The sequence below is a fragment of the Lycorma delicatula genome, chromosome 4 (genome assembly GCF_047948215.1).
Source record: "Lycorma delicatula isolate Av1 chromosome 4, ASM4794821v1, whole genome shotgun sequence".
NCBI classification, from domain to species: domain Eukaryota; kingdom Metazoa; phylum Arthropoda; class Insecta; order Hemiptera; family Fulgoridae; genus Lycorma; species Lycorma delicatula.
Window position 1 is genome coordinate 206,103,590 of NC_134458.1, and position 26,986 is coordinate 206,130,575.

Genomic DNA, 26,986 nt, shown 5'->3' on the forward strand with positions numbered 1-26,986 from the left:
CTTTATGCGGTTAAACATATCTTACAAATTGTTTAAACTCGGACAGGGATGGAATATAAATACATTACATAAAATCTAAAAAGATTTTTCACGCATACAGTATAACTTTATGAACAGTGTATAAGACATCTTCACTGTACTGCATATACGTTTTCAATCATAAAATTCAAAATAAGAAATCATTTAAAGTGAATAAAAATTAACATAAAGGAAATAAATTGAATAATACAATGAGTCATTTCTTTCGTAAAGTTTTGTAATAATCCGCGGTCTACCAACTATAGATCGTCTCGAGCTACGTTGAAATAGTTTATTTAGTGAAAGACTTAACCATCCGCTACAGATGTCATTTAGATATTTTTTGATAGATTTTTAGATACCTACCTGTTTAAAAGATCTTCCCGCAGATTTATTTATTTATTTTTATTTTTTTTTATTTTAAGATTTCTTTTACAGAAACAATAATACTCATCCGATGAGTTTTTAAATAATATCCATAAAAAATAAATAAAATAAGCAAAGGTGTTTCTAAACATTCCCAGCTAATTATCTGGAGGAAGTTGAACATTTCATTAAATCTATTTTTTTTTTTTTTTTAATTTAGGAGTAATTTTAGGGAAAAAATCTTATAAGAAAAAAAATTAGCTCGAAAGTCATTAATTGTCATTAATTCTAGTCCCATCTAAGATATGACTGCCTTGAATCCTTCTCTCTAGCAATCCACTTGAGAGCCCAGCTCCAAATATAAATCAATACTCTCCTTATATAGAAGCCACCACGTCAAATTTGTTGATTTTTTTTATTCACCCAATCGCAAATTATCAAACCAAATAAATGTCAAAACATACGTGTGCGCGCGTGCACACACGCACACATTCATACATACACACGCGAATAAAAAAATTCTCTTTTTTAATTTCCCAAACTTTTATTAATACCAATCCACAGGTAAAAGGAGAGGTAATTCTTGAATTAATAGATTTAATAGAGCATTTTTTTTTTACTTTTCTGGCATCATAGCTCTAGAGCAGAGGGTCCCAAACTTATTTTTCTCATAGACGACTTTCAACATTTTGCTGGTTCCGGTTGACCCCCTGCAGATAAGTGCTTACTACTTTTTCCGACACTGGCAAACGCTAACATCTATTCACTTTACTTTTCTTTTCGAAATTCCGGAAACAAATGAGTAACGTTTATCCTTGGCAATCGTATTTATATTAGTGAAGAATCAAACAAGTTCATGCAAGATTGCTAGCACACACACCACAAGTCGTATTTCGTCCCTTTGCACGTCTGAACAAGCGTTGCGGACGGCGGCGGCGCTTTGCAAGTCTCGACACGTTCGTTGTACTGAATATGGAATATGCAAGTTTTTACAAGTAACAGTCGCTGAGCTTCTCAAAACATTATCTGCCTAGATTGATACGCAAAGTCAAGCCAACATTTTAGTTCTTCACTATCGAAACCAGATGAATTTTAGTGGACCCCGCTTACGAATTGTGAACCCCCATTTTTTTTGTCACGCCAACGTACACCCCCGTCGAGTCTCCCGTGGACCCCTGGGGGTCCACCTGGACCACTTTGGGAATCAATGCTCTAGAGCTATGCTGCAAGAAGGAAACTATGGCAATCAGTCAAAAAAAAGGTACGGTCTTTTTTTGCATTTCTCGTTGTGTCATGACCCAGGAACCCTGAAAAATAAAAAAGGGAAGGGTAATGTTCGTACGTACGTATGTTAGCGTATTTCAAGCTTAATAACTTTTGACTGTATAAACTTATTTTGATAAAATTTTGTACAGACTCATGTATATGAGTCAAATTGTAGGTAAAATTTTGGGGATCAATAACTCCAGGGTGCGGGTGTCTTGGGGGTCAATTTTCTCAAAATTTTACAATCATAAGCCCACTTTATCTTAAGCTCAGTAGATGCGTGCATGCTTTTCTTACCATTTTTTTTTTTAAATTGCTCTAAACTTTCCCTTCCCCAAAAATCGAAAAAAACTATCTTTTTATTTATTACATATTTTTAACAGAATTTCTTTTAATGTGTTCCTATGCTCATTAGAAGTGCAAACGACCCAAAAAAAAAAATATTTTGGGAGCAATATTGGAGGTGGGAGAGCCGATCAAAATTTAAAAATATATATTGTTTTTTAATTTTTCAAAAAGTTTTTGGGTTTCTTTAATTTTTTAGTAGATTAAATGTTAAACTTTTAATAATAATATTAGAATAAAATTTCATTATTTTCACCCCCACTCTGAAAAAAGAAATCTTAGGTAACGTTTTATTTTTTGTACATTTTGCAGAGGGAATCTTTTTAGTTTTTTTCTATTTAACATAGTAAACCCAGAAAAATCAAAAAATGTTCACGGAAGAAGATTTTGGTGGTGGGGTAGCAGAAAAATGAAAACATACTGATTTTTTAAATTTTATAATTTTTTTGGATTTATTTAAACATATAATGATAATTTTATAATAAAACTTTATCATACATTACCCCCACCCAAAAATAATCTTAGATAGATATTTTCATGTATAATTATTTTTCCACTATATAAGAATAAATAACCAGTGACAGGAAAGCATTACTACTTTGTTGTCGTACTTTTTTTTATTCGGGTCAAATTAGCGTAAAATCGATTTCATTTAAAACGTGTTAAAACGGATTTTAGTTTAAAAGATTTTTTAGGGGAAAAAGATACCAATTAAAGAAAAAGGCGAACCATCGTCGAAATTATGCAGGAAACTGGTTGAAAATTAAATAGAGCCAAAACGGAAGTACATATTTTAAACATAAATAGAAAAAAAAATTTTTTTTACGACCCTTTATCGAAGTTTAGAAGCCTGGAAATCGCATATATAAAAACGGATGTAAAATTAAAATTTTTTAATCATTTTATAGCCAGTGGCAGTAATTTTCCTTTATTACTTGCGTTATATTAACTTTGCTATAAAGGTAAGATACAACCAATCGTATAAGAGAGTTGGGCAGTAGATCTTCCACCTTAAAGAGTCTAAGGTTTATTGTTATTTTAACTAGTATTTTAAAACACCAATTTCTTTTGTCTGGAAAAAAAAGTCATTTAATATAATAATTTATTTAAATTTTCTTTGAACTAAAATTAATTTCACGCTTCGACGAATCCATTAAATCTGGTTTGAAAAAACGGACATCTTAAAAACATAACATACATTTATTTAATGCACATACAATTTTAAAATTTCATCGTTGTTTATTAAATTCAATTAAAACCGTTAAAGTTTATATTATATTGTTAATTTTGCCGTATTCATTAAATACTGGTACTTATTACTGGTGCTTTATTCAGTTTTACATCCTTTTTAAAAGAGAAGGGGAAAATAAATTGTATACTGCCCGCATAATTTTTATTACGCAAACTATTTGTCAACAGACGTTTTGACAAATATGTTAGAAAAGAAATATATAAATTCGTATAAAGTATTTTTATGCGCGTCCGCTTTGTGTGACATATTTGCATATCAAATATGATTTTTTTTTATGAAAATGATAATAGTGACATCATTCTGGTTAACAAAATGACATCCAGCTAAACCAGTTAAAAATATTCAGGTTTATTTTTTTATGAATTCCTAAGTTTTTAACCAGAACATATTGCGTGTAGCTTTACAGTTCTTGTCGTTTTTTACAATTTTACTTAAAGTAAATTTATTTGATATTAAACTTATTCATTGGAAATTCTATCATTAATCATATAATTGGAGTAATAAAAAAAAAATAATAAATTATATCGATTAAGTTGTTGATCCAAAAAAATAAAACTGAAGTCTGGTTGTTTATTAGCCGAGTTCCAATACGACGACAACGTTTTTGGTTGTTACGTTTCTGTAAAAGTTAATTTATATGTTCACGTGAAAAGAAACCCTCGTATAACACTAATCTGTTTAGTCGATAATTCTTTGTCAGGGTCTGTTGGCCCATCTATATAGTTTAAAATGTACACCGTTGTTCGAAAATAAGTTTTCCAAAACTAGGAAAATTAACTTAGTTTATCGTTCGTATTGCGGGTAAAGTATTTATTTAAAATTTAGAAGACACAGCAACACAAACCTGTTCAAATGTTATGCGATTACTTAACTTGGCGTTTTGGAAAACTTGGTACACGAATAACAATTTGAGTAAATGTCATGTCTTTACATCGTTCCACCGTATTTTGCAGTGAAAACCAAAATATATAACTTGAAGTATCATTAGCCGGCCGAGAAAAATAATACGAATTGTTGATAGAAACTAAAATAGTCTAGATTAAAGAACTAACAAATTTTAAGCAATTATCGTGCTTCTTCCCCACCGAATTTGACTATTTTTTATTCGTGTACGCTAAGTCCTCTACACTGCCTTCTCTCTCAATCCTTATTCTTCAGAATTATCTATCGATTATCATCGACTATTGGAAATTCATCGAACGCTTATTTATAAATGGATGGGTAGGGTTATGCGATGATGTTGACAATATTCTCTTCGAAATGGCCGACTGGTGGCGATGAAAGGGCGATGTAGTCAATCGGGTTCAGCGCTTTCCTTTAATAATGATATGTAAGAGGGCTTGCGTATAAAAATTTATTTCTCGTGTAACAATATTCTTCTTTAAGATTTCGACAAGACTCTTTTCTACTTTCGTATGTGATATATCGTTTTTTTTAAAAATTACATTTAATTAAAGAAATACATATTATTTAATAAATATTCTTCCGCTCATAATTTAATTTGTCCAAACGCGATCACAATAATGTAATTCATGTAATAAGGCTTTGAAAAATATAAATTCACTTCAAATCCGTTTTACACTTATCACGTGACTTTCGTTTGAGATTTACATAATACAGTTAAATAAATAACACATCTTACTTTAGATCTCTTTACGACATAAAGTAAGTTAATTTAGTACGAGTTTAACTTCTAGTTCGGTAAAAGCGTCAAATATAGTTAAGATAATTTAGTTCTTATTTACTTTTAACATATTTAAGTATACCTACTTATTAAATCAACAATTTAAATGCAAATAAAAAATATAGCAATAAGTAAATACACGTTTGACTTTTAACGTTCAGTTTTCAAACTGAACATTGTAGGCTTTTTAAAATATGAATGTCATTTAAAAATTAGTTTTTATGTTTATTTTTCAAGGATACACCTACTTCAAATTCTGAATGAACATAACTTTTCATTTTACATATTGTCGATAAAATATTCGTATACATACGTATTTGTAAACTATATTCAGTTGTGTTTTCATATAGTTTAGTTTCAAGCAGGTATATAGATTTTCACAAGTGCGTAGAAACAATGAACGGATTGTCTTGCGACAAAAATGCGCGCATTAATTTTTATTTTTATTCTCTGTTATAGAGTATTTCATATTATTAAGACGAATGTAAATTATTTAAAATATAAAACCGTCACATCAGTTGCTTTTCCTGAAAGTAGTAATGTTTATTACGTAACTTTTCTCTGTGCTAAACAGAAAGTTTACTTTCGGGGCAGGATATCATTAGCCATTAGATGAGCTTGGGTTAGACAACAGTATGCACGAAGGCCTACAGATCTAGTTTCCCTTGCATTCAGATTTAAATTTCTGTAACAAATTAAAAATGTTGGGTTGATAGTCGCTAGTAATCGGTTGATTATAACATTATTTAATTGTAGTTCAGTTTATTTTTGAATTTATATTGGGATTAATTTGCGTTTAAATGCACAAAACAACAATGAGTTTTTATACTTGAGTATAAAACTCTGAAGTTAAATCTCTATTTATCAATAAAGAATATCATGCGAGATTTCCGAATTATCTACTACCGAACCGTTAATAATTCCGTGTAAATGATATAGAACTTAAAAAAAAAATTAATTTTCTGCAGAGACAGTAAAGAATTTTCATAAACCAACCAGAAATACTTCTCTTTTTATTGTTTGCTTGATGATATAATTTTGAAACTTGTGTGTGGGATATGGTAATGGAATTTTTGTAGCGTATGAAAAAATGCCATGCCTGACCGGGACTCAAACCCGGGACCTCTGAAGGAAAGCCCGAGACGCTACCACTCTCCCACGGAGATCGGCGGAAAAATACACAAATTTTTAGGCTTGAAATACCCAGATCAAGTTATCAAAGATTCTAAAGGAATTACTGTAGGCCATGATTACTATATATGCAATTCGTAATGATAATTTTGACAAAAAGTTGCAATTTTGTGAGGAATTTTTTATTCGTTGTGAAGCGCATACTCATTTCTATAGATTATCGATAGAAGCATAGATGTTTCGATGAAGCATACTTCAAATTAGGCGTTGCCCCTTATAATTGTGATGTCGAATAAAAAGAGGACAGAACATTATTTCATCGACAAAAATGAAGCAAGGGTTACTTAATTTAAAATGTACAGTTATTAGTTACCGAACTATTAAATGTCTCTGATTCAGCCAACTCTATATTTGGCAACACTATTATCCTCTTCAAATTGGAATTTACATCGATCAAACAGTTTTTGAATCGATAAGATGTTGCATAACAATTAAATGACGACTACTTTGATGCGATTTGACACCTTGCGATTGTTAGTTCTGGAAGAATCGTCAAAAAAATTGTATTTTCTTCAAATTCAAACAACTTGGACCACCTCAGTTGATTGAAAATCAATATGATTTTTATTAACCGTGACAAAAAATCGGGATACTTGAAATTTTTTCTCTAATAAAATAAAAAACTTAACTTTTTTTCATTGTTTTCATACTGATAATTTGGAAACTGAATTTTAGACAATCAAATTTGTTTCCAAATTTCAGAAGCGAGTTAGATAAGAGAAAATCACTTCATTCCTCGTTTTCTTTGCAATTATTTTTAAGAAATGTTACACAATTTGCTGGAGCTTCTTTTATGTTATAGGGTGCCTATAACCGATAGTTTTTTCAAATACAATATTATAAAGAGAGACATTAAGTTAAAGGGAAATAAAGCGTACGTTTTGCTTTTTTACCTACTTTTAAAGTTGTTTTTATCAATATCTGTACTACACATACATACACAAAGTATAATTAAGTAGGTACTATGACGTAATACTTAAAAGATGTTTATGAATGGCATTTTGTAAGCTAAATTTAATATTTTGTACTAAACCGTAATTCTAATAAAAAAAGACCTTAATTCCAACGTATAAAAACAAACATCAAATAAATACTTAATTGAAGTTCCAATTAAAACGTTTATTTTAGGTCAGTTTAGGTATAGACCGCCCACTCAAGATTATTTACTGTAATTTCCGCTTTTACACTGCCTTTAGTCAGTGTAGACATATTGACGCCTAAATCGGCATTAGTTGCGTAATATTTATATTGGTTTTAATAATATACTATTTTTTTTTTTAAATAAAAATTTTCACGAGCGATTAACTAAACAGGTTCCTCCAGGTTACCAAATTTTATTCTCCTTACTGAGGAATCATTGTAAAGCCCTGTAAGAGTATAAGGTATTGTTATTTATAGAAACTATAACGTTAATTATTAATTTTACGTTACCTGTATCTAAGACTTTATATGCTTGTGATGTATGTAAAGATCCTAATGTACGACCAGGGCTAATCAAAGTTGTTTTTTGTGAAAGTTATGATGCTTATTGTACGAGGGTCATTCTATAAAGACACGTATTACTCTGGAGCTAAAATTTTTATTTAATCGCTGTGACATTTTTTCACTTTTCAGTATAATTTACAGCAACATTAATACACTTGTCCGGTCACTGAATTAATATATTTACGCCTGATACAAATAAATATTTGTCATGATGTCGGAGGCAATTTAACACAATTTCTTTGACGTCACCCTTGCCATTATACTTCTTACCGCGTAGCGCCTCTTTGAGGGGACTAAACAAGAAGAAATCCGATAGGGACAAGTCAGGACTGTACGGTGGGAGTGAGGTAGTACTTCCCGATCAAATTTGTCGACGGTTTCTCGAGTTATCTGAGCTGTGTGAAGCCGGAAATTATCGTGAAGCAAAATGATGTCTTTGCGCTGAGATCGAGGGCGTTTTTTCAACACTGCTGGTTGCAGTTTGTCGATAAGCTTGTCACAGTAGTATGCGCTGTTTATTGTTCACTTATCTTAAAAAACGACAAAAACCGGGTACTTTGCATCTCAAAAGGTTGTCATAATGATTTATCTGTCATTCACGATCGGGCTTAGATTTTTCTTGATAGGTGAACTCGTGTGCTTCCACTCCATGCTCTATCTTTTTGATTCCGGTTTGTTAATGACGAATCCATTCTCATCACGGGTTGCAATACTGAACAAACAAGCATCACCTTCCTACTTTTACGGTTGTTTCAGCTCTGTGCAGGTGCTTATTCTTGTCTCCTAATGGTGGTCTGTCAAATTTCTTGTAAGCAATCTTACTCTTGTTTTACAGTACTCGAGCTCGTCGGTAATAATTTTATTACCGACACTTACTTAACCAACTCTTACTTGTAATTTTTCAGCTGCAATTACACCTGTAATTAGTAGACCTGCTTGGATAAGGCAATCTATACTAGTTTCAAGTTGAAATTTCAATGGAGATTTAGAACTTTGCTCGTCAGTCACTGAAGTTCGACCGTCTTTAAATTTTTCTATTCAGTTGTAAAACTTTCTGCGGTTCATACAATTTTTCCGTATTGTTTGGTCATACGAGAGTAAATATTAAACGTTTTCCACCTTCGGAAAACAATTAACGGATCACTGCACGCTATTTAACTAATTCGTAAACTTCAAGAGGACGCGCCATCGTAAAATGTAGTTTTGAAGTTATGTTATAAGCAAAACAATTTAACTCAAACAGCAGATCAAATGCCATCATAGGGTTATCGATTTGCTGTTCTGAAAATATTATAATCTTATTATAATATAACCCCTCATAATAGTATAACCGTTTTGCTCCCACAGCTATTTGCATGTATATAAAATTCGTATAAATTTGTATGTATATATATATATATATATATATTGAATGACCCCCGTACATCTAAGCTACTGTACGATGAACAGACTGTAGGCAGGAGAATTTTTGCAGGGCTTCGCTTGTCCTATAAAGTAGGGGTAAGTAGGTCTGGTGATAAGAGATGCTTGTCGTACAAGGGATTATTATTCCGACTTATAAAAAAATTAATTTTTTGCTAAAAAAATTTGTTAGTAAAAAGTTTTTTAATTAACTATATTCTAGTAAGGTATATGCAGTTTTATTATTTATATTATGGAGAATCTATCGTGAAAAATTAGGTTAAGTTTTCATCTATCTATAAAAATTGCGAACCGATAAAATTTTTTCTTGACTTTTTTGAAATCAAAAGAACATTTAACCTGATCTTAAAATATGAAATATCAAAATAAAGTTTAATCTATTTTAAAAATTCCATTTGCCGGAAAATACATAATAAATATCCAGATCGTGTTTTAAGTTACAGTGAATTTAAAAATATATACTTTCCAATTTGAACCGAATTTTAAAAAAGAAAAACAGTTTTTAATAACGTACATCGAAACGGCAAAGTCGTTTTGACGACTACCTTCAGTGACACCGAGACGCTAACAATTTTTAACAGGAAAACTGTCGCAAAGACGATTTGAAAATATTTAAAAATAATATATCAAAAACAATTTATCAAAAATTTTTCGTTGCGAAAGTTTTCTTTTTAAGTTCGTCTGTCATGACGATAATAATCAGCGACCCTATATATTATTACACGAAATAAAATATTAAACTCGCGCTCAATTTAAATCTTATAACCCAATTTTGCATTATTTGAATAATGATTCTGTAATTAACAGCAGACAATGGTATTATTTGGATTTAGATGAAGATTTATGTCTAAAATCTTTCTCAGAGTTCAATAAATATTGAAGTAACTCTTTTAACCGGTTTATGAATTTTAGACGAACGTTGTGACAAATACGAGGACATTTGATTTATATACATATAAAGGTGCTCGTGTTTTTCTTTAATAAGTTGAACGTAAACGGTAAATATAGTAAAAAATAGTAATTTAACTTATATTTTTATTACAATTCTTTTATATTAAAAAATAATCTTTTACTGACGATTCAATACCTTTTTTAGTTATGTGCGGACACTACATGTGCATTGTTCGCGCGCACGTATGTTTGTGTGATGAAAAACTGAAAAGAATGATGAATAATATATAGTGCTTAAATCGAATACTTTATTGACGTAATTTTTTTATTTGAAAATGGTATTAATAATAAAAAAGCGTGTAAATTAATAATTAGCATACATTCACTAATTTCATCAAATATAAATATTGGTTTAGTATATTAAAAATATAAAATATTGTTTTCATTATTACTGAAAAAAGCTGCATTGCTTCTCTCATATCTTTGAAGGTCATTTAAACAAGTACGAGATCAGTTTTCCTTATCACAATTTTATGTAATATTAAGTAAACAGATTCATTATTTGTATCTTGAATATAACATTCATTTTTTTTCGTTTGTTAAATGTTCCGTAAAGAAAAATTATTTTTATTTTAAGAAAAAAAATTGTATGTTTTCCAATTAATGAGTATTTTTCATTTCTATGTGAAATTAAATATATAAATTATCATATTAAAAAGTATGACATTATTACTTTTTTTTTAAAATTAAGCTAATTAATATGAAATGGATGAGACATAAGTTAAGGAAAGTCGGTGCACCTCAAATAGGGTTACGCAGAGGCAAAATCGAGAAACGTGCTTAAATTGTTATAAAAAAAATTAAAATCTGAAAAAAATATTCGTAATTTTCCATTAAAATAAATGGGAAAAATTTCCCTTAAGGTAGACTTTTTTTTAAATGGATCGAGTTTGATATTAAATTAAGTGATATTAAATGACAAAATTGTAACGGTTGTAGGTGGTCTGAAGTGCGTTACAGGACACCCCAAAAAAATGACACAGCCACACCCTGAAAAAACAAACATCCCGTACAAGTCTTACTAAGTAAATCGAGGAGTGAAGTGGTTTACCCTTACCTTCATTCAGCTACAAATATAAACATGCCAAGGTCACGGAAATGTATGAGACACCAGCCCTACAAGTCGTCATTTTCATTTTGTTCACTGCAGGGACTTTTTTCTTTCTTTTTCCTGTTTAGCCTCCGGTAATTACCTTTCAGATAAAACATCAGAGGATGATATGTATGAGTGCAAATGAAGTGTAGTCTTGTACAGTCTCAGTTCGACCGTTCCTGAGATGTGTGGTTAATTGAAACCCGACCACCAAAGAACACCGGTATCCACGATCTAGTATTCAAATCCGTGTAAAAATAACTGACTTTACTAGGACTGGAACGCTGGAACTGTCGACTTCCAAATCACTACAGAGACTGGCTGTACAGAAAAACACGATTATTCTCAGTAAAAGCGATTCTAATTGGTGCCTGTTATATTTGAGACGATTTACACGCGTCACTGCCGTAAGAAAGATCGGTAAAGACAGTACAAAGCAAAAATTATTGTATCCCTTTCTGTAATAAAACAATGACTGACAAACACTGCTTCGACTCGGCAAAAGGATCAGGTTACATCAATAATACGACTAAATTTTTTTTTATTTTATAAATTATATTTACTATATTAGGAAGGATTAACAGGTCCAGCAATGCTCTATAAGCACAAAGTTGGACTTTTAAAAAATACGAATCTCGTGACAGATCTATAGGCAGAGTGCCTCCATCAATTTATCAAGTTCGCAGAAACTCAAAAACATTACCGTAATCTTAACACCGATCCAACGGGAGTTTATCAGGATCCGATAAAGAACCTAGTATGATAAAAGGACCATTAACCGATAGAGGAACGATAAAATGAGACAAACTAGACCGTTTGTATTTAAAGGAGTATTTTAAATATTTTCTAGGGACTGGAAATACATTTCGCCCACAATCCTTCAGATCAGATATTTAACCCGTGAAACAAGCAATACCTGATCAACGATTTTCCTTTGATCAACTTAACTATATGTTGCAATAAAGTTTTCCTCCTGATAATAAAGAGCAGCCGAGACTCCAGCTTCCTTCCTTAAGGAAAATTTTACGTTTCATTCCTTAAGGAAAATTGTGTGACATTACCACACGTCAAATAATTCTCAAATTTTCACCGTACAAGCGGATCAGCTAGCGCAACACTTTAAGGTACATACATATACGTATAAATTATAGTTATTATAAATTTGAAACAGTTGCTTATCAACGAGCGAACTTTTTTAATGTTATTTTTCATTACGGTATTACGATTATGAAGTCTTCTCTTAAAGGCAAAGAGACTTGTAAAAAAAACATTTTAAATGTTTATAAATGTATTTCTATTATATGATTTTGGAAAGAGCCCTCTTAAGAATAAGAACAAATTAATGTAATTAGCCATAAAATAAATTAAAAACAATAGTATCTATAATTTGTACGCTTGACAAATTTTTTTTTTTGAGAATTCGTTGTTATACTTGTAACAAAATTTTAGCATCAACTTGACTTTATGCCTCTGAATTGGTAAAATCTTATAAAATAATTATATTTAAATCGTGTAAGCTATGTTATTTTATATTTATTTATTACAGTAACTGTAATACTTGTCCGTTATCTGGATGCTTCGCTGTTTGTCATATATTGTGGTTTTATCTGTATTGTTATTTATTTTTACGATAATACTATCGTATGCAATTTTAAGTTACGTTTAAGTGTTAAGTGAAAAAAGTGAAAAATAGTTGTTTTTCGTGTAACTGACAGGTACCGTAAATTATTTTTAACAGATATTCAAATTTAAGCAGTAATTTCAATGAAATTAAATTATTTAAGAATAAATTCTATATTTTTATGCACTATTACAAATTAGTTGAAGCAGATTATTTTTAATTTATCGATGTTTTATATGAACGGTATAAGAAATAATGTTTTAAACTGTCACGTGTTAAGTAAGATAACTCGTAAAAACTGCATATGAATTGTTAGATTAGAAAGAAAACTTTACAATGTAAAAAACAGCGGCTCTTACTGTTGAGTGATGAACTGCTAATAGAATGCTATGTTACGACAACTGTTATATTGCCAACTGCTAAAACTATATTTGCTATATTAATAGGAAGTCTAAAAGGTATTGAGACTTTTGCGCACGAGCTAGCATTAGCGTATTCTAGCAAAAGTCGAGGAAGACCGGCATGTAAGCAGTCAGTCATGATATCGCCAATGACCATCCATCACCAAATAATGTTTGAAGAAAGCCGATTACAAAAAGAAGCTCAACGTTTGGGGGCCACATGATCTGACTAACAAATATTTACTCGATTGGGTATCTATCAACAAATCTCTACTGAAACATAACGAAATAAGGCCATTAGGCCATTTCTGAAGCGGTTGATCACGAGTGATGAAAAGCGGATAATCTACGACAACAAAGTGCGAAAAGATCATGGTCGAAGTGAGAAGAAGTTCAACAGTCGTTAGAGTGCCAAACGTATATACATCTTTAACGACCTGTAAGAAACTGAAAGAACTTGACCGGGAGGTTTTAAAGCATCCACCGTTTGGCCTGGATATGGCACCGACAGATTATCATTTGTTTCGGTTTCTGCGGAACTCCCTGAGCGGTGTTATGTTAGTTTCAAAAGAACCTGTGAAAGTCACGCGTTACAATTTTATTGACCAGAAACCACAGAAGTTCTATAGCTACGGGATTATGGTGTTGCAGGAAAAATGAGAAGGTCATCGCAAAAAATGGTGCATATGCGATTTCATAATGTTATTTTCCAGAAAGAATAAATTTATTCTCAGTTTCGGCCTCCAAAGGCTTAAACTGATAATAACTGATGCAGGTAAACGTATAACGCTTGCTTTATGAATGACTAACCTTCTGCCTGTGAGTTTAATCGTTTACGTAACACTTTCTTAACTAATATTTCTCAGCACTTATTTATTTATTTTGTATACAGCGTAATATTTATTTTCCATTTTTTTTTTTTTGTAATTTTTAACAGAAATATTTTGTTGTAAAATTTAACACTAATTCTTACCATACAAGCAATATTTTTCTAGTATGAAAAGAAATACAAAAAAAAAACAACCTATTATTTATATAAGTACATTTTGAACTGACAGTATATTTCATAAAAGTGAGAAATTATTATAATTAAAATAGGTGATTATAGTTATTTGTTTTTCATAAGGAAAAGATTAAAAGTCATTTAAATTATTTATAAGCCAATCGCTGTTAAGAAAAAAGTCAAATAAAAAGAAAAAATTATTCATACTGATACTAAGAACTAAATAAGGGTTATTTAACTTCTAAGAACTTATAAAAATATTAAACTTTCCGTATTCTATATTTTCTATAGTTTTAAAATAATGAAACTTATTTCACCTTATTTACTCTACAACCGGCAAAACTGGGTTGTGAAATAAAAATCCTTGAACTTCAAGACTTGTTTGAAACAAAAAAAATTTAACCGCCGTGTATATAACAGTGTGTGTGAGCGAATGTGGTGTGTGTGTGTGTGTGTGTGTGTGTATGTATGTGTATTTTCTCTGTAAAATCAGGATTTAAATACTTCCTGTTAAATGATTAATTTTCATGTTAATTATAACTAAAACAAAGTAAGTAAAATGTAATTAATACGTATCGAAATAAACGGGCTTAAAAATCGCATAACTATTATAATATGTATGCGCACACTTGTTTTAATTTTATTATATTAGCAGTTTTTTAAATCTCTAAATGTTATCTTGTTTTCGCTTTTACATCATATCAAGTTCCAGTTAAATTTATGACGTCATAGCGCTGTTTTTTTTTTTTTGTTTTTTTTTACTATAATATAATATATAATATTTTCCCATTCATTAAATTTAGTTTTACTGTTATAATTATTGAGATACAGTTATTTTAAAATGTTTTAAATGAATTATAGTTAAACCAATCTGGATATACGCACTTAAAAAATAAAACTGTATAAATTAATCTTAATACCTATCACTAGATATGTGTACAATGAGGTTTATTATTGGGGTTCATAGAATACAGGAGCAATGTAGAAACAAATGATTTTTTTCATAAATATAAGATTATTTTTGTATATTTAACTGGCTAAATATTAAAAATATTAACAAATTCGTAATACTTTCCTGACATTGGTTATTTATTCTTGTATAGTAGAACATAATTATACACGAAAAAAGTTATCTAAGATTTCTTTTTTTGGTGTGACGGTAATTTATGATGAAGTTCTATAGTAAAATTGTCATTGTATGTTTAAATAAACCAAAAAAAAGATTTATAAAAATTTTTTAAATCTCTTTTAAAATTTGACGGCTTCCCCACCAATATTGCATATTGCCCCAAAAGTATTCTTTTCTTGGTCATTTGCACTATTATTGTGCACTTGCACTATTATGTTTTTCTATTTTCAGAGAAGGGGCATTCTGTGTCCAAGGTGGATAGCCAGCCATTCACAACCCGACCGACTGGGATTTTCATGAAATTTGGTATGAATTAACTGTTGATAAGTACCGAGAAAATACTGAATTTTTTATTTCTGTCATTGTTTTGATTTTAGATCCCTTCAAATTTGCTGGAAAATGGCAAATTTTGATTTTTAGCAATAATGTTAGGTCGACATAACTTTGTTATTTATTAAGTTAGAATGATAAACTTAATACTTATTTTAAAGCTTATTTGATGCTCTTTCATATGGCATAAAACAAGTCTATGTTTACTGAAATCTTTATTTCAAGGTCACTGTTTTGACTTTTGACCTTGAATTTCAGAAAAACAGATCTTTAATTTTTTTTTATGAAAAATATATTTTATTCATCATTGTATTATAATATAGCTACGCAAATTTGAAACTGGGACTGCATTGGGATCAAGGAAAAAAATGAAATGTGTATCAATGTTTTAACAAAAAAATATTTTTTTGGGGGGTTTTGAGGTGGTAAATACTTAAATTTTTGTTGACTGAATTTGCAAACTCAAATAGAATGTCTAGAAAAAAGAAAAAAGAAACCAATGATGATGTATGCGGTGACTCAGTGTAATTAATACAAATTGAAAGACAAAATGAATTGAAGCTTACTATATCATCAGTTTAGTCAGAGTCTGTGTCCATTGTTTTAATGTAAAGAATATTAAATATGATCTAAAATGTTTGATTTATTTAAATAATTTATCTGTGAAATAACATTATGTAAGAAAGTATGAGCACTGTCTAAATATGCCTGCCCTGAAGTCAAGATATTCAGTGTTCGTTTATTGATTGCTAGTGTTGGTGTAGTTACTTACATTATTTTTTTAAAAGTTAAGTATCTTTTAAAGTATGGCAACTTTTTACAATAATAAATGTTGTAATCCATTTCAAGAAGTAGGTCATAATAATGTTACTAGGAATTTAAGAAAAGAGTTATAATGGATGACAAAAAATCTGTTTAGAAGTGACTGGAAGATTTGTGGTAAATGTTGGAAAAAACTCGCCTCAATTAGAAATAAAGCTTCAGAAGAGGAAGAATCAGAAGACGGATAAGAAGCCCTTTATGATGAATCGAATTATCCATTAGACAGCCTCAATGGAGTCTAGTCAGTACTTTGGAATCACCTGTAAAATCTAAAAGATTGCAAGAAAAACATATCCTGCAAAAATTGAGTCATCAATGAGGGAAAAAATACTCAATGTAGCTAGTGAAAACTCTGAGATTTCATCTCAAGTTGAACCTGATAGCGAAATATCGGTACGGTTGAAAGAGAATTTAATTGTACAACAGATAGAAGTCTTAAAATAACAATTCTTACTCTTTTTCCATGAAGTTGGAGCATCAAAATCATGGAAGATGAATTCCCAGGAACTAACAATTACATGATACGACAGGCAAAACTACTAGTTAAAGAACAAGGGATTCTGTCATCGCTGAACCCTAAACCTAGAAAATTTCTGGATCAAAACATAGTCGGATATATTCAGGCATTTTATAAATCACATGATGTGTCATGTAATGCCACAAAAAAGACTGTCACATCAAATCACCTTGTGGAAACATTTAAGTTAAAAAAGACCACTACTGGCTAATCTGAAATAGATACATCAACAGTTTAAAGAAACTCATACGGGTATTAAAATTGAGTTTTCTACCTTTACTGCTTTACACTAAGAATTGTGGTTTAGCAGGTGGCAGTGGAACTTATAGTGTATGCGTTATCCATCAGAACGTGGAATTTGAAGGATATAAATTAGATTATTTAACAAAAGCGTGCAGCAATCATTTCACTTCTTATAAACACTCTGTGGCGCAAATTATTTGAAGAAATCTGTTATCTTGGTAAGTGTAAAAATTGTGCAGATTCTGACAATTTTAAAAACATCTTAGATTCAGTATTTGTTGAAAATTCTGTGAACAAAATAACTTTTAAGCAACGGATATCAATCAATTCTCGTTCACCATTTCTCAGCAGTCAAATTTAAAAACTGTAATCGAACCAGAAATCTTTATCACACTATGTGACTGCTGAAAATTATTCATTTTTGTACAAGATGAAGACCAAGGGTTTCACTGGAACAATCAACAGGTTACAATTCATCCTTTCATTATTTATTTTAAAAGTCAAGAATTTGCAGACACTTTAAATGATAATTTAGCTGTTATGTCTAACTGCCTTAAGAATGACACAATATCAGCTCACCTTTTTCAGAAAAAACAAATTCAATTTTTAAAAGAAAAGTATATAATATTGTGAATTCACTAATTTATTTATCAGATTGCTCAGCAGAACATAATAAAAATAGTAAAAATTTTGTGAATTTAATGTATCATAAGGATCACTTTGGTGCCAAGGCAGAATGGCAAAAAAATTCATATTTTTAATGTTTGACCAAGTCGGGCTTCGTCAAACGTTAAAGATATGAATTTCATATTTGTTTCAAACGAATATCAGAAAGAAGAAAAGTATTTAGCACCTCGTCTTACAAAAGCGGTGGTGATCCCAGGTACTCAAGAGTTTGCATGCTTTCTTACCATTCAGGAAAGTATATGTTAAAAGAAAAATTATTTCCAAAAATGAAGAACATGAACTACATAAACTTTTGCATGAAGCAGAAGTTAGTTTTCCTGAAATTTGATATAAAAGGTTTTGTCACATGCATTTATATTGGTGCATGGCGGTTGGCTTGTGTATGATCTATAAATGAATCAACAGAAGAAGTGGAAGTAAGTTTTCTTCACCATCAAGGTCCATCTCCTTCTTATGTTTTTCCAGCATGCAGTGATATAATATTACCTTGATAGGAAGTACTAACGAAAGTGAATCTGAAAACTGCTACTGAACATACATATACATTATCTGCAAAGGAAACTACTCAGGCAAATGAAAAACTTACAGCAAAATAATCAGGTATTTCAAAATAAGCACGTAAAGATTCTTTTAAAATTTAACTTGATAATAATGTTATCGGTATAGTTTTTAAGTAGCAATAATTGAAAGTCAAAGAAAACATCAGATTGCATTTATTAAATTATTATTATAAAAAATTGTTTTTATTAAGAAATTACTTTAAAAAATTAGTTCTGTTGATGTATTTTATCAGACTATTATTAAAATTAATACAAATTAAAATATTTAATTAAAGTAACTGTAAATGGAATTAAACAGTTAAATTAAGAATGTATAAAACTTTAATTTGAGACTTTAATTTGGAGTCAAAATAACGTGGAGAGAGGGGTTAGGGGGTCTCAAACTATTGCAAACATAACCCTACTTTATATTAAGATCAGTATTCGTAATATAGCAAAACAAAAAAATAAAATACGTGAAATAACAAAAACCTTAGTTACAGTAACGATTTGAAATTCCCCCTTCACAATATTCACAGCACTCTGCCCGACGAAAAATATTTCCGGTGGCTTTCAGTATCATCTCACGATCGTTTCGTATAAATTCAATTGCATTTCGTATTTTAACGAGTAACTTTCTTTAGTATTAACTTTTTGTCGGTATACTGTAGTTTTCATATGAGCACAAATAAAGCAATTTAGTGGCGTTAAGTCAGGTGATCGTGGTGGCCAATCGATCGGTCCACCTGTCCAATCCAGTTCAAGAAATTAGCAGCATTCAAGTGATTTCTAGCTACTAAAGAAAAATATGGCGTTACGACATCGTGCTGGAATATCATTTGCAATCTAGTTTGTAAAAGTACATCTTTTAAAAAAGCCGGCAAATTATTTTTCAAGAAATTGACGTAAGCATCTCCCGTAAGGTTTACATTGAAAAAAAACCGGTCCCAGAATTTTTTCGTTAATGCCACACCAAACTTTTACGTGAAATCTATGTTGAAAACTAGTTTCCACAGTACTATGTGGATTGTCTTCGCTCCATAAATGACTGTTTTTAGAATTGAAGACCCCGTTTCTGAAAAGTGGCTTCATCAGTAAATAAAATTGAATTTATCTTATCAGCGTTGTCTAGAAGCCAATGACACCAGTTTAACTGGCGGGGATAATCTGTTGACCGCAAATTTTGAACCTTCTGCAGGCGGAAAGTGTAAAGATTTTCTTCGAGTAGGATTTTCCATACTTTGTTTTTTTGAAAAAACAGTGCAACATGAAATTCTCCTTGTACTAGTGCGTAGGCTACGCTGAATCACACGATGTTTATTGTTAATAAGATTTACTTTATTCAACTTTGATATACTTCGTGTTCAATAGAAAACGAAACGTTGGAAATGACCCTTTCGTTCGTAAATGCCTATACACCTGACGAATGTGTAAAAAGAATGCTTAAATGAAGTGTATTTTACGACATATGTTTATATAAACTATTTTCATTATTTTCATGAGTAGAATAAGTAAAGAATGTCCCGGGAGAACTTCCTGATGCACTCTGTATGTATAGGCCTAAGTATAAAGAAATTCCAACAAAAATTATGAAAGACCTTGAATGTAATCTAACAAAATAACTATTTTCAAACATTATGTCCGTAATTTTAATTGTTATAGAAATGCTGTGACGTATTTTTCGTTAATGATTAGATATAAAGAATTATTTGGCCATTAAGTTTTACTCACACTTACAAACGTAAAAAACACGTTCAGTAGTGTTAAGATTAATTAAACAGAATACAACTAAAAATGAATAATTCATTATTTATACTAACTTTTCACATTCGTATAATTTAATATTTTTTTAAGTAAAAAAAAAAAATCGAATGACACTGGAATGAATAAAAAAAAAGTAAAGAAATCAACTTAAATGCTTATAAATACTGGAAAAAGTTTAAATAATAAAAACTCGTTTAAAGAACGACATTGGAGTCGAATTTTAAATTATGAAAATAAATTTATGTAAGGAGTAAATAAAAATGTTAACAAAAATAAAAAAGTGAAGTAAATATGAAAAAAAGGTTTATATATATATATAAAGCATATACACACTTTTTTTACTCCGATTTTATAACGAAGAAAGAAGTTCTCAATTCAACCCATTATAAATTCAAGTCTTAATTTTTGTCAAATGCAGAAACGTCTATTTGATATTGTAAAATCGTTGAATTCTTCATGCAGGTAACCAAGTAGAAAATTTATGTAGCAGAAAATATCATGGTCTATTTTAGATTACTAGAAAATATATTTTTATTAGTCATCATTTCTTAGTGTTGGATTTTTGACATTGGTCAAACAACGTTCAAAGAATGTTCGATCAAAAATTTACGAAAACGGTTGGAAAACAACATAAAATATATTACATATTTCCTTAATCAGATGAACCTTACTCAAATTCTGCACTAAACTGTTTTTCTTTTATACGTCTCTATATATTTTTTAAACTTTTGTAGCTCTATTTTTTCATTCCTCAGAATTACAGACTAAAAAACAGGAATTTGTTAAGCTATTTAGGAAATTTTTTAATTAAATCAATATTTCGACAATATTTGTTCATTTTAGTCATAGCGTGTGGTCTTTTGGTACAAAGTTTGATAATTTTTTTAAAAATGTTTCCTTAAGGCGCAAAACCGATCTATATACTTTCCCATAATAGCTTTGGTGCTATAATAGCATATATCACTACAATCGGGAAAGCTTTTTCACTTTACCGGCTTACTTCTTTTAGGAAAATAAAATTTTTATTTGTTTCTATCCAGTACAAATCTCGAACATTTTTATTAAATTTTTCCGTAAATTCAGTCTTTTTATTCATACTGACATTTTGTATATTTTGTTAAATTAATATTTTTAATCTGTTTTAATTCTTTTTGTTAATATTTATATAAAAATTGCATTGTGCACGCACACACACACACACACACACACACACACACACACACACACACACACACACACACATATATATATATATATATATATATATATATATATATATATATATATATATATATATATATATATATATATACACACACACATACGCACACGCACACAAACACTTTTCGTAGCTATTTTAACTATGACGAAAGTTTGTCATACACAGGATGTACTTTGTATTTTTTAATTTTTCTTTTTAAGTACTTTGGATAAATTTAATGAAAAAATTATTCTTCCATTAAAAAACCTAATGTATACAACGTTATTTTGTCCCTTTTAAATTTTCGAAATTTATAAATAAAAAAAAATTTAAAAGATATCACTGATAATCGGTTCAGCCATTTTGTAATTACTAAGGATATATAATATAACCAAATACACTGTGTTCTCTCTTGAACGATTGAGTAAACTAAAAAACAAATGATTTTCAAAGTCGAAGGTCTATTCGAATCTAAAACCCACAAAATTACATATTTTTAAAAGTCGTTATTTAGCGATTTACAAAGAAATTTTTTTATATGCCTAATAATCATAATTTACGATTTGGTTGCCATCTACTTCGGTGATTTAAAAATAAATCTTTGCAAAGAAAATCCTTTGGTACTTCGGTAATATGTTTGCAGTCAATGTTGCTTAATTTTCGTATGACAAAATGTAATGATACGAGTACAGCGCAAAGTCGATTTAATATTTTTAAAAAATTTTAAGTTTGAAATCGGTGATGTAAAAAATCGTAATATAGTCATCGGCGTACATTTCCAAATTTCATATAGAATTAGCTCATGCTGGTTAAGAGAGTGAGCTTATAGAATCTGTTAACTTCAAAATTATACTAAAAAGTAAATTTATTATAATTTAATTTAAATTGTTTGAAACAGATAATAAATAAAGGTTCAATTAATTTCAATTTATTAATAGTTATCGGTCAATTTTAGCCGGACTTAAAAAAATCATCTAAAATTTATCATTTAACTTTTTTTTAGACGCTTTTATTTATCTATTTTTTTCTTTTTAGATTAATTTTACCGTTAGGTGATTAATAAACAATAATTTCAATTGTCATTCCTTTAAAAGTAATATTAGTAGTTTAAACATTCACGTTTATATTTCTAATAAAGCAATTACATTATAATTATAATCTTTTTTATAAGTAAAACTAATAAATTTATATTAATTTTAAATATTAACCACTACTTGTAATTAAATTCTGTCTTTTACAATTATCTCAAATACTTCAAGTTAAAAAACCAGTGGACCAGTAAAAACCGATACGTTGTTTAAATACATAAAAATTATTTAATTTTGACGTTGTTTCTTAGAATATTTAACTTTCTTCTAAGAATAAAAACCTATAAAACTAATGATCATGTTATTGTGGGTATTTTCTTTATTTATTTATATAAATATTTTTAAGCAGGAAAAAACCAGCTATTTATAAGTATGCCCTTGTTTATATACTGTCGTATTAAAAGTATGATTACGTACTCAACTTTTTCATTATTTTTTTTTTTTTATGTTTTACGTATTTCTTATTATTTTTTAAATAAATTTATTTTCTTTAGTTTACATTTCTTTTAAAAGTATTTTTCCGAAACATTTAAACATCAGTAGTTAGTATATAAACAGAGTGATTCAAGAGGAAGGGGAACTGATTCTAGAACTCGAACTAAGGAAAAAAGTTGGCGAAAAATTTCGCTCAAATTTCAGTTCCCCCGATGAAAGTTTACGGGTAAACTTGGTTTTTTTTATGTTCTTTGAACTGAAAAATCAATTAAAACGGATTCCAACGTAAACAGAAAAATTCGGTGACGAAAAAGTTTTAAATGCAATAACTTAGTTAAATGACAAATATGCAAATAAAAGTTTAAACTAGACTTATAGAGAATTTAATACTGAAAAAAAAATCAAATTTTATTATTAAAAATCAAACAGAATAAAAAACTTAACTGAAAAATATTATGAATATGTAAAAAAAAAAAACAGCTATTTTTGTACAATAAATTTAGACCCTCAATGTATTTATATGTTTGAACCTGAATCTAAATCGGTACCAAGAAAAGATTTCCTAATTAATTTCATGTAATATTTGGCGACATATTTTGTAGTTGTTCAAATACATATTTTGATTATCGAATTATTTACCTTTCTAATAATTTGTAAGTTAAACGAATATTTGTTTCTCCAAATCTACTGTTCCAGGATCTGATATGAGAAAAAGCGTTAAAATACATCGAAGTATTTTTATATGCACAATACAATCGGGTATTCATTTTTAATTTATTTTTAAAAGAAATATTACAATAATGTTAAAAATAATATTTAATTATAAAAAAATAAATAATAAAAATAAATTGTCATCAGCATCCAATATGATATACAGCAGATTTATTAGTACTCGCTCTTATTTACTAGGATGATTTAGAAAAATGTTTTTCATTCGTGAAATATTTACCAAGAAAAATTGTTTATTTATTTTTGTAGAATAATTATTTAATATTTATTGTTGATGAAAAACATCAGAATTTCTGAAATTATTGTGCAAATTGATTATCGTACCAGTTACTTGTTTTGGGTTTTGGTTTTTACGCGATAAATAAATAATTTCATTAATTGAAACGTTAATATTTTCAAATTAAACTCTTCTTTTAAAAATATGTTTCTATGTGTTCAATATACAAAATAATAAAAAAAGTAAATAATAAATGGCAAGATAAATTAAATATACCGGTTTTATTATGTAGGATATTCATACTTAGAGAACATAAGTTAACTAAAAAAATTAAAAAGAAAGATGAATAATCAGTTCCCTTCCTTCTACTAACTTCATAACCGATTAAAAAGAGAATAACTGCTAAAACTTGGATTAAATATTTAATATAACATTTAAAATAGGTGTTTTAGTATAATTTAAATAAAACATTTTTGTAAGAAAAATATTATCGTTATTCTGTTATTAGTTATAAATCTTTGAGTGTTAGATTTAATTATAAAATCTTCACGGAATAGAAAAAATCGTTTCGTTATGGAATAAAATATTTAAATGCTGTTTTTGTATTTAGTAATTAAACTGGTATAATTAGTAGAAAAATTACAATTTTTAAGCACATAAATAAAAAAAATAATAACTCCTGATAATTACATTATGCAAAAGGTAAGCAGGTATATTTTGTTTTATAAAAATTTTTACTCACGCGGTTGGATTAGCAATGTTTAGAAGTTCTGATGGTGATGTTGGTACTCTCCGTATTGTAAGTTTTTTCCCGTCCGTCGAACCCATTCCTATAGACGCAAGCGAACGAACAGAAACAACATCGGATAATGGACGTAAAGATGGATTCCCACCGCCATCGGGTATTGATATCGAGGCCCAAGAACCATTATGTTGATGTAACGATTTTAAACTCGGCGGTCTTAAACCGGAATAACTTCTAGCCATCGGTGTTGATTTTCGTAATTTTGAAGGTGTTCTACGCGGCGGTGTTCTTTTACCGTCGCTGCTATCGCTGCTCGTACCGCCGACTTGAATTTTAACGTGATTTTTTGAATCTCCTTTACCTGCCGGTACGATAATTATTTTTTGCCCCGGTGCTAATAATCTTTTTTCACTTTCAATAACTTTATGCGCTAATAAAGCGCTGCTTGACGGTACTCTTGTTCCACCGTTTCTTGTTGATGTCGTTAAAGCGGTCGTGTTAGTAGATTCAGCGAGTTTGGCTCCGACTGTTGTACTGTTAGTTACAAGTGCCATTACGTTATTAGTACGCTAGCAGAATAATAAACAATTTAAAAAGGATTGATAACAGAAAGAAGAAGAAGGATAGCTAACGAAAAAGCAGAGGGGGATTATTAATAAGTGTAGGCGTACGGTTAAGCCACTCCTCGGACACTCTGGTTTCGATTAACCGGCATAGTTCTAAAATAAATAATACTTGAAAAACAATTAAATGTAATAAAAAATATTCTCATCATTATGTCCATAAAAAACCAGTAAATAGAAACAAATAAAATAAAATCACGATAATTAAATTTATATGACGATTAATAAAAAAACCGTCACCGAATACGAAAGTATTTAAAAAACGGATATAACTGCAAACATCCACCGAACACCGCGCGTTCCACTAAACTAACCTTTCCTTCTCACTCTATCTCGCGATCACATCTTTATTCGCTCTCACTGCAGGGAATTTCCCTACACAGATAAAAAATTCCCTCTACACTCTGTCATATGTATAACAGGTTATCCAATACGAGCAGAATAAAATAAAGACTGAAATTTAACTTATTGCATTGAATTATATATTTGTTACATTATATATTATCTAGGAATGTTTTTATGATTTCATGTTTAAATGAATGTACATTTAAATAAATAATTAAATATATTCATCGTGTTTATTCTCTTCTCTTTTTTTTTGTTTTATTACATTTTCCATCATCTAATTTTTTATATCATTAATATAATTTTTTTTTTAATTTATTAAATATGTGTTGAATATTTTCAACATTAAGTATTCATATATATATATATATTTTTTAATAGAAAAAAACAATGAAATCCATATCCTTGAACTGAATTTAAAAGATTAATAATCTTCCATTTTCAGAATTTCTGTTTTCTTTCCTTTTTTATGACTAAATATTTTATTTCCATCTATACATATTTTATGTTATATAAATCAGGAAAAACGTGGGCTACTTTCCGCGGGTAATTAAATCAATTTTATTTTATGATCAAGGAAGATTGCTGAAACGTATTGATTATTTGTATCGGACTAGATAGCAGCAACAAATCGCTCACAAAAATGACATGGTTATTGTCAAGAATAATAACCATACGCTTATTGGAAAGGGAGAAGTAGAATGGTTTTGTTTTTGCGTTCTATATATATATATATTATCGCATATCAAAATGTCAAATTCACCGAAATTCAAGTGATATTTGATATAAGATCTTAACTATTTTATTTATGACAGGAAATATATAATGAACATCATTACTCTCGGAGAACGTTATAATTACTTTTAATATTAGTAATTGTACTCGAGATATTTTATATTCGTCACAATCGTAAAACACACTGGAAGTATTTTAAGAATGAGATAGATGAAGCGATAAACTAATGTTGGCCAACTACCTTCTCATGGGAAACGGCATTGTCTATGAACTGATTTCACTTTAAAAGGATCCTAAGGAAGTACTCTTGAAAGGATACCCTTTGAAGGGAAATTAATACGTAAAGATATTATTGTATTGCTACAGGGACGGTATAACGTCCTAGTGTTACGGGTTTCTTCCAATTAAGAAGAAAGAAAAAGAAAATAATAATGAAAGGAAGATTCCAGAAGGACTAAAAGGGATTCTTTTCTTTTAGAATAACGGGTCCATTTAACAGTTCGTTCTTTGTAATGCAGATAATGTCATCTCCAGAAGCTTTCGACCAGTAGGTTTACCGGACCGGAGTAAGAAATTATAGATAAACGTAAAGCCGCGGACAATGAAAATTATTACGATTAATTAACAATTAATTAAAGACACGAGCCGCGTACTGGTTCTGCAGGCCAGGAGACATAAATTCTGCTACGGATCAACGGACAAAGTCAGTAGATCGGCGAGGCAATGTTCGGCGCAGTTG

General features: G+C 29.6%; 1 protein-coding gene across 1 annotated transcript in view; it reads right to left on the minus strand.

Moving 5' to 3' along the window:
• The window catches only part of ine (solute carrier family 6 member inebriated), a 273,725-nt gene extending 248,254 nt beyond the window's left edge, over positions 1–25,471 (minus strand). The window contains exon 1 of the mRNA XM_075365105.1: positions 24,542–25,471. Coding sequence (XP_075221220.1) covers positions 24,542–25,098 — 557 coding nt within the window. The 5' untranslated portion in view covers positions 25,099–25,471. The remainder of the gene's footprint in view (positions 1–24,541) is intronic.
• Positions 25,472–26,986: the final 1,515 nt, after the last annotated feature.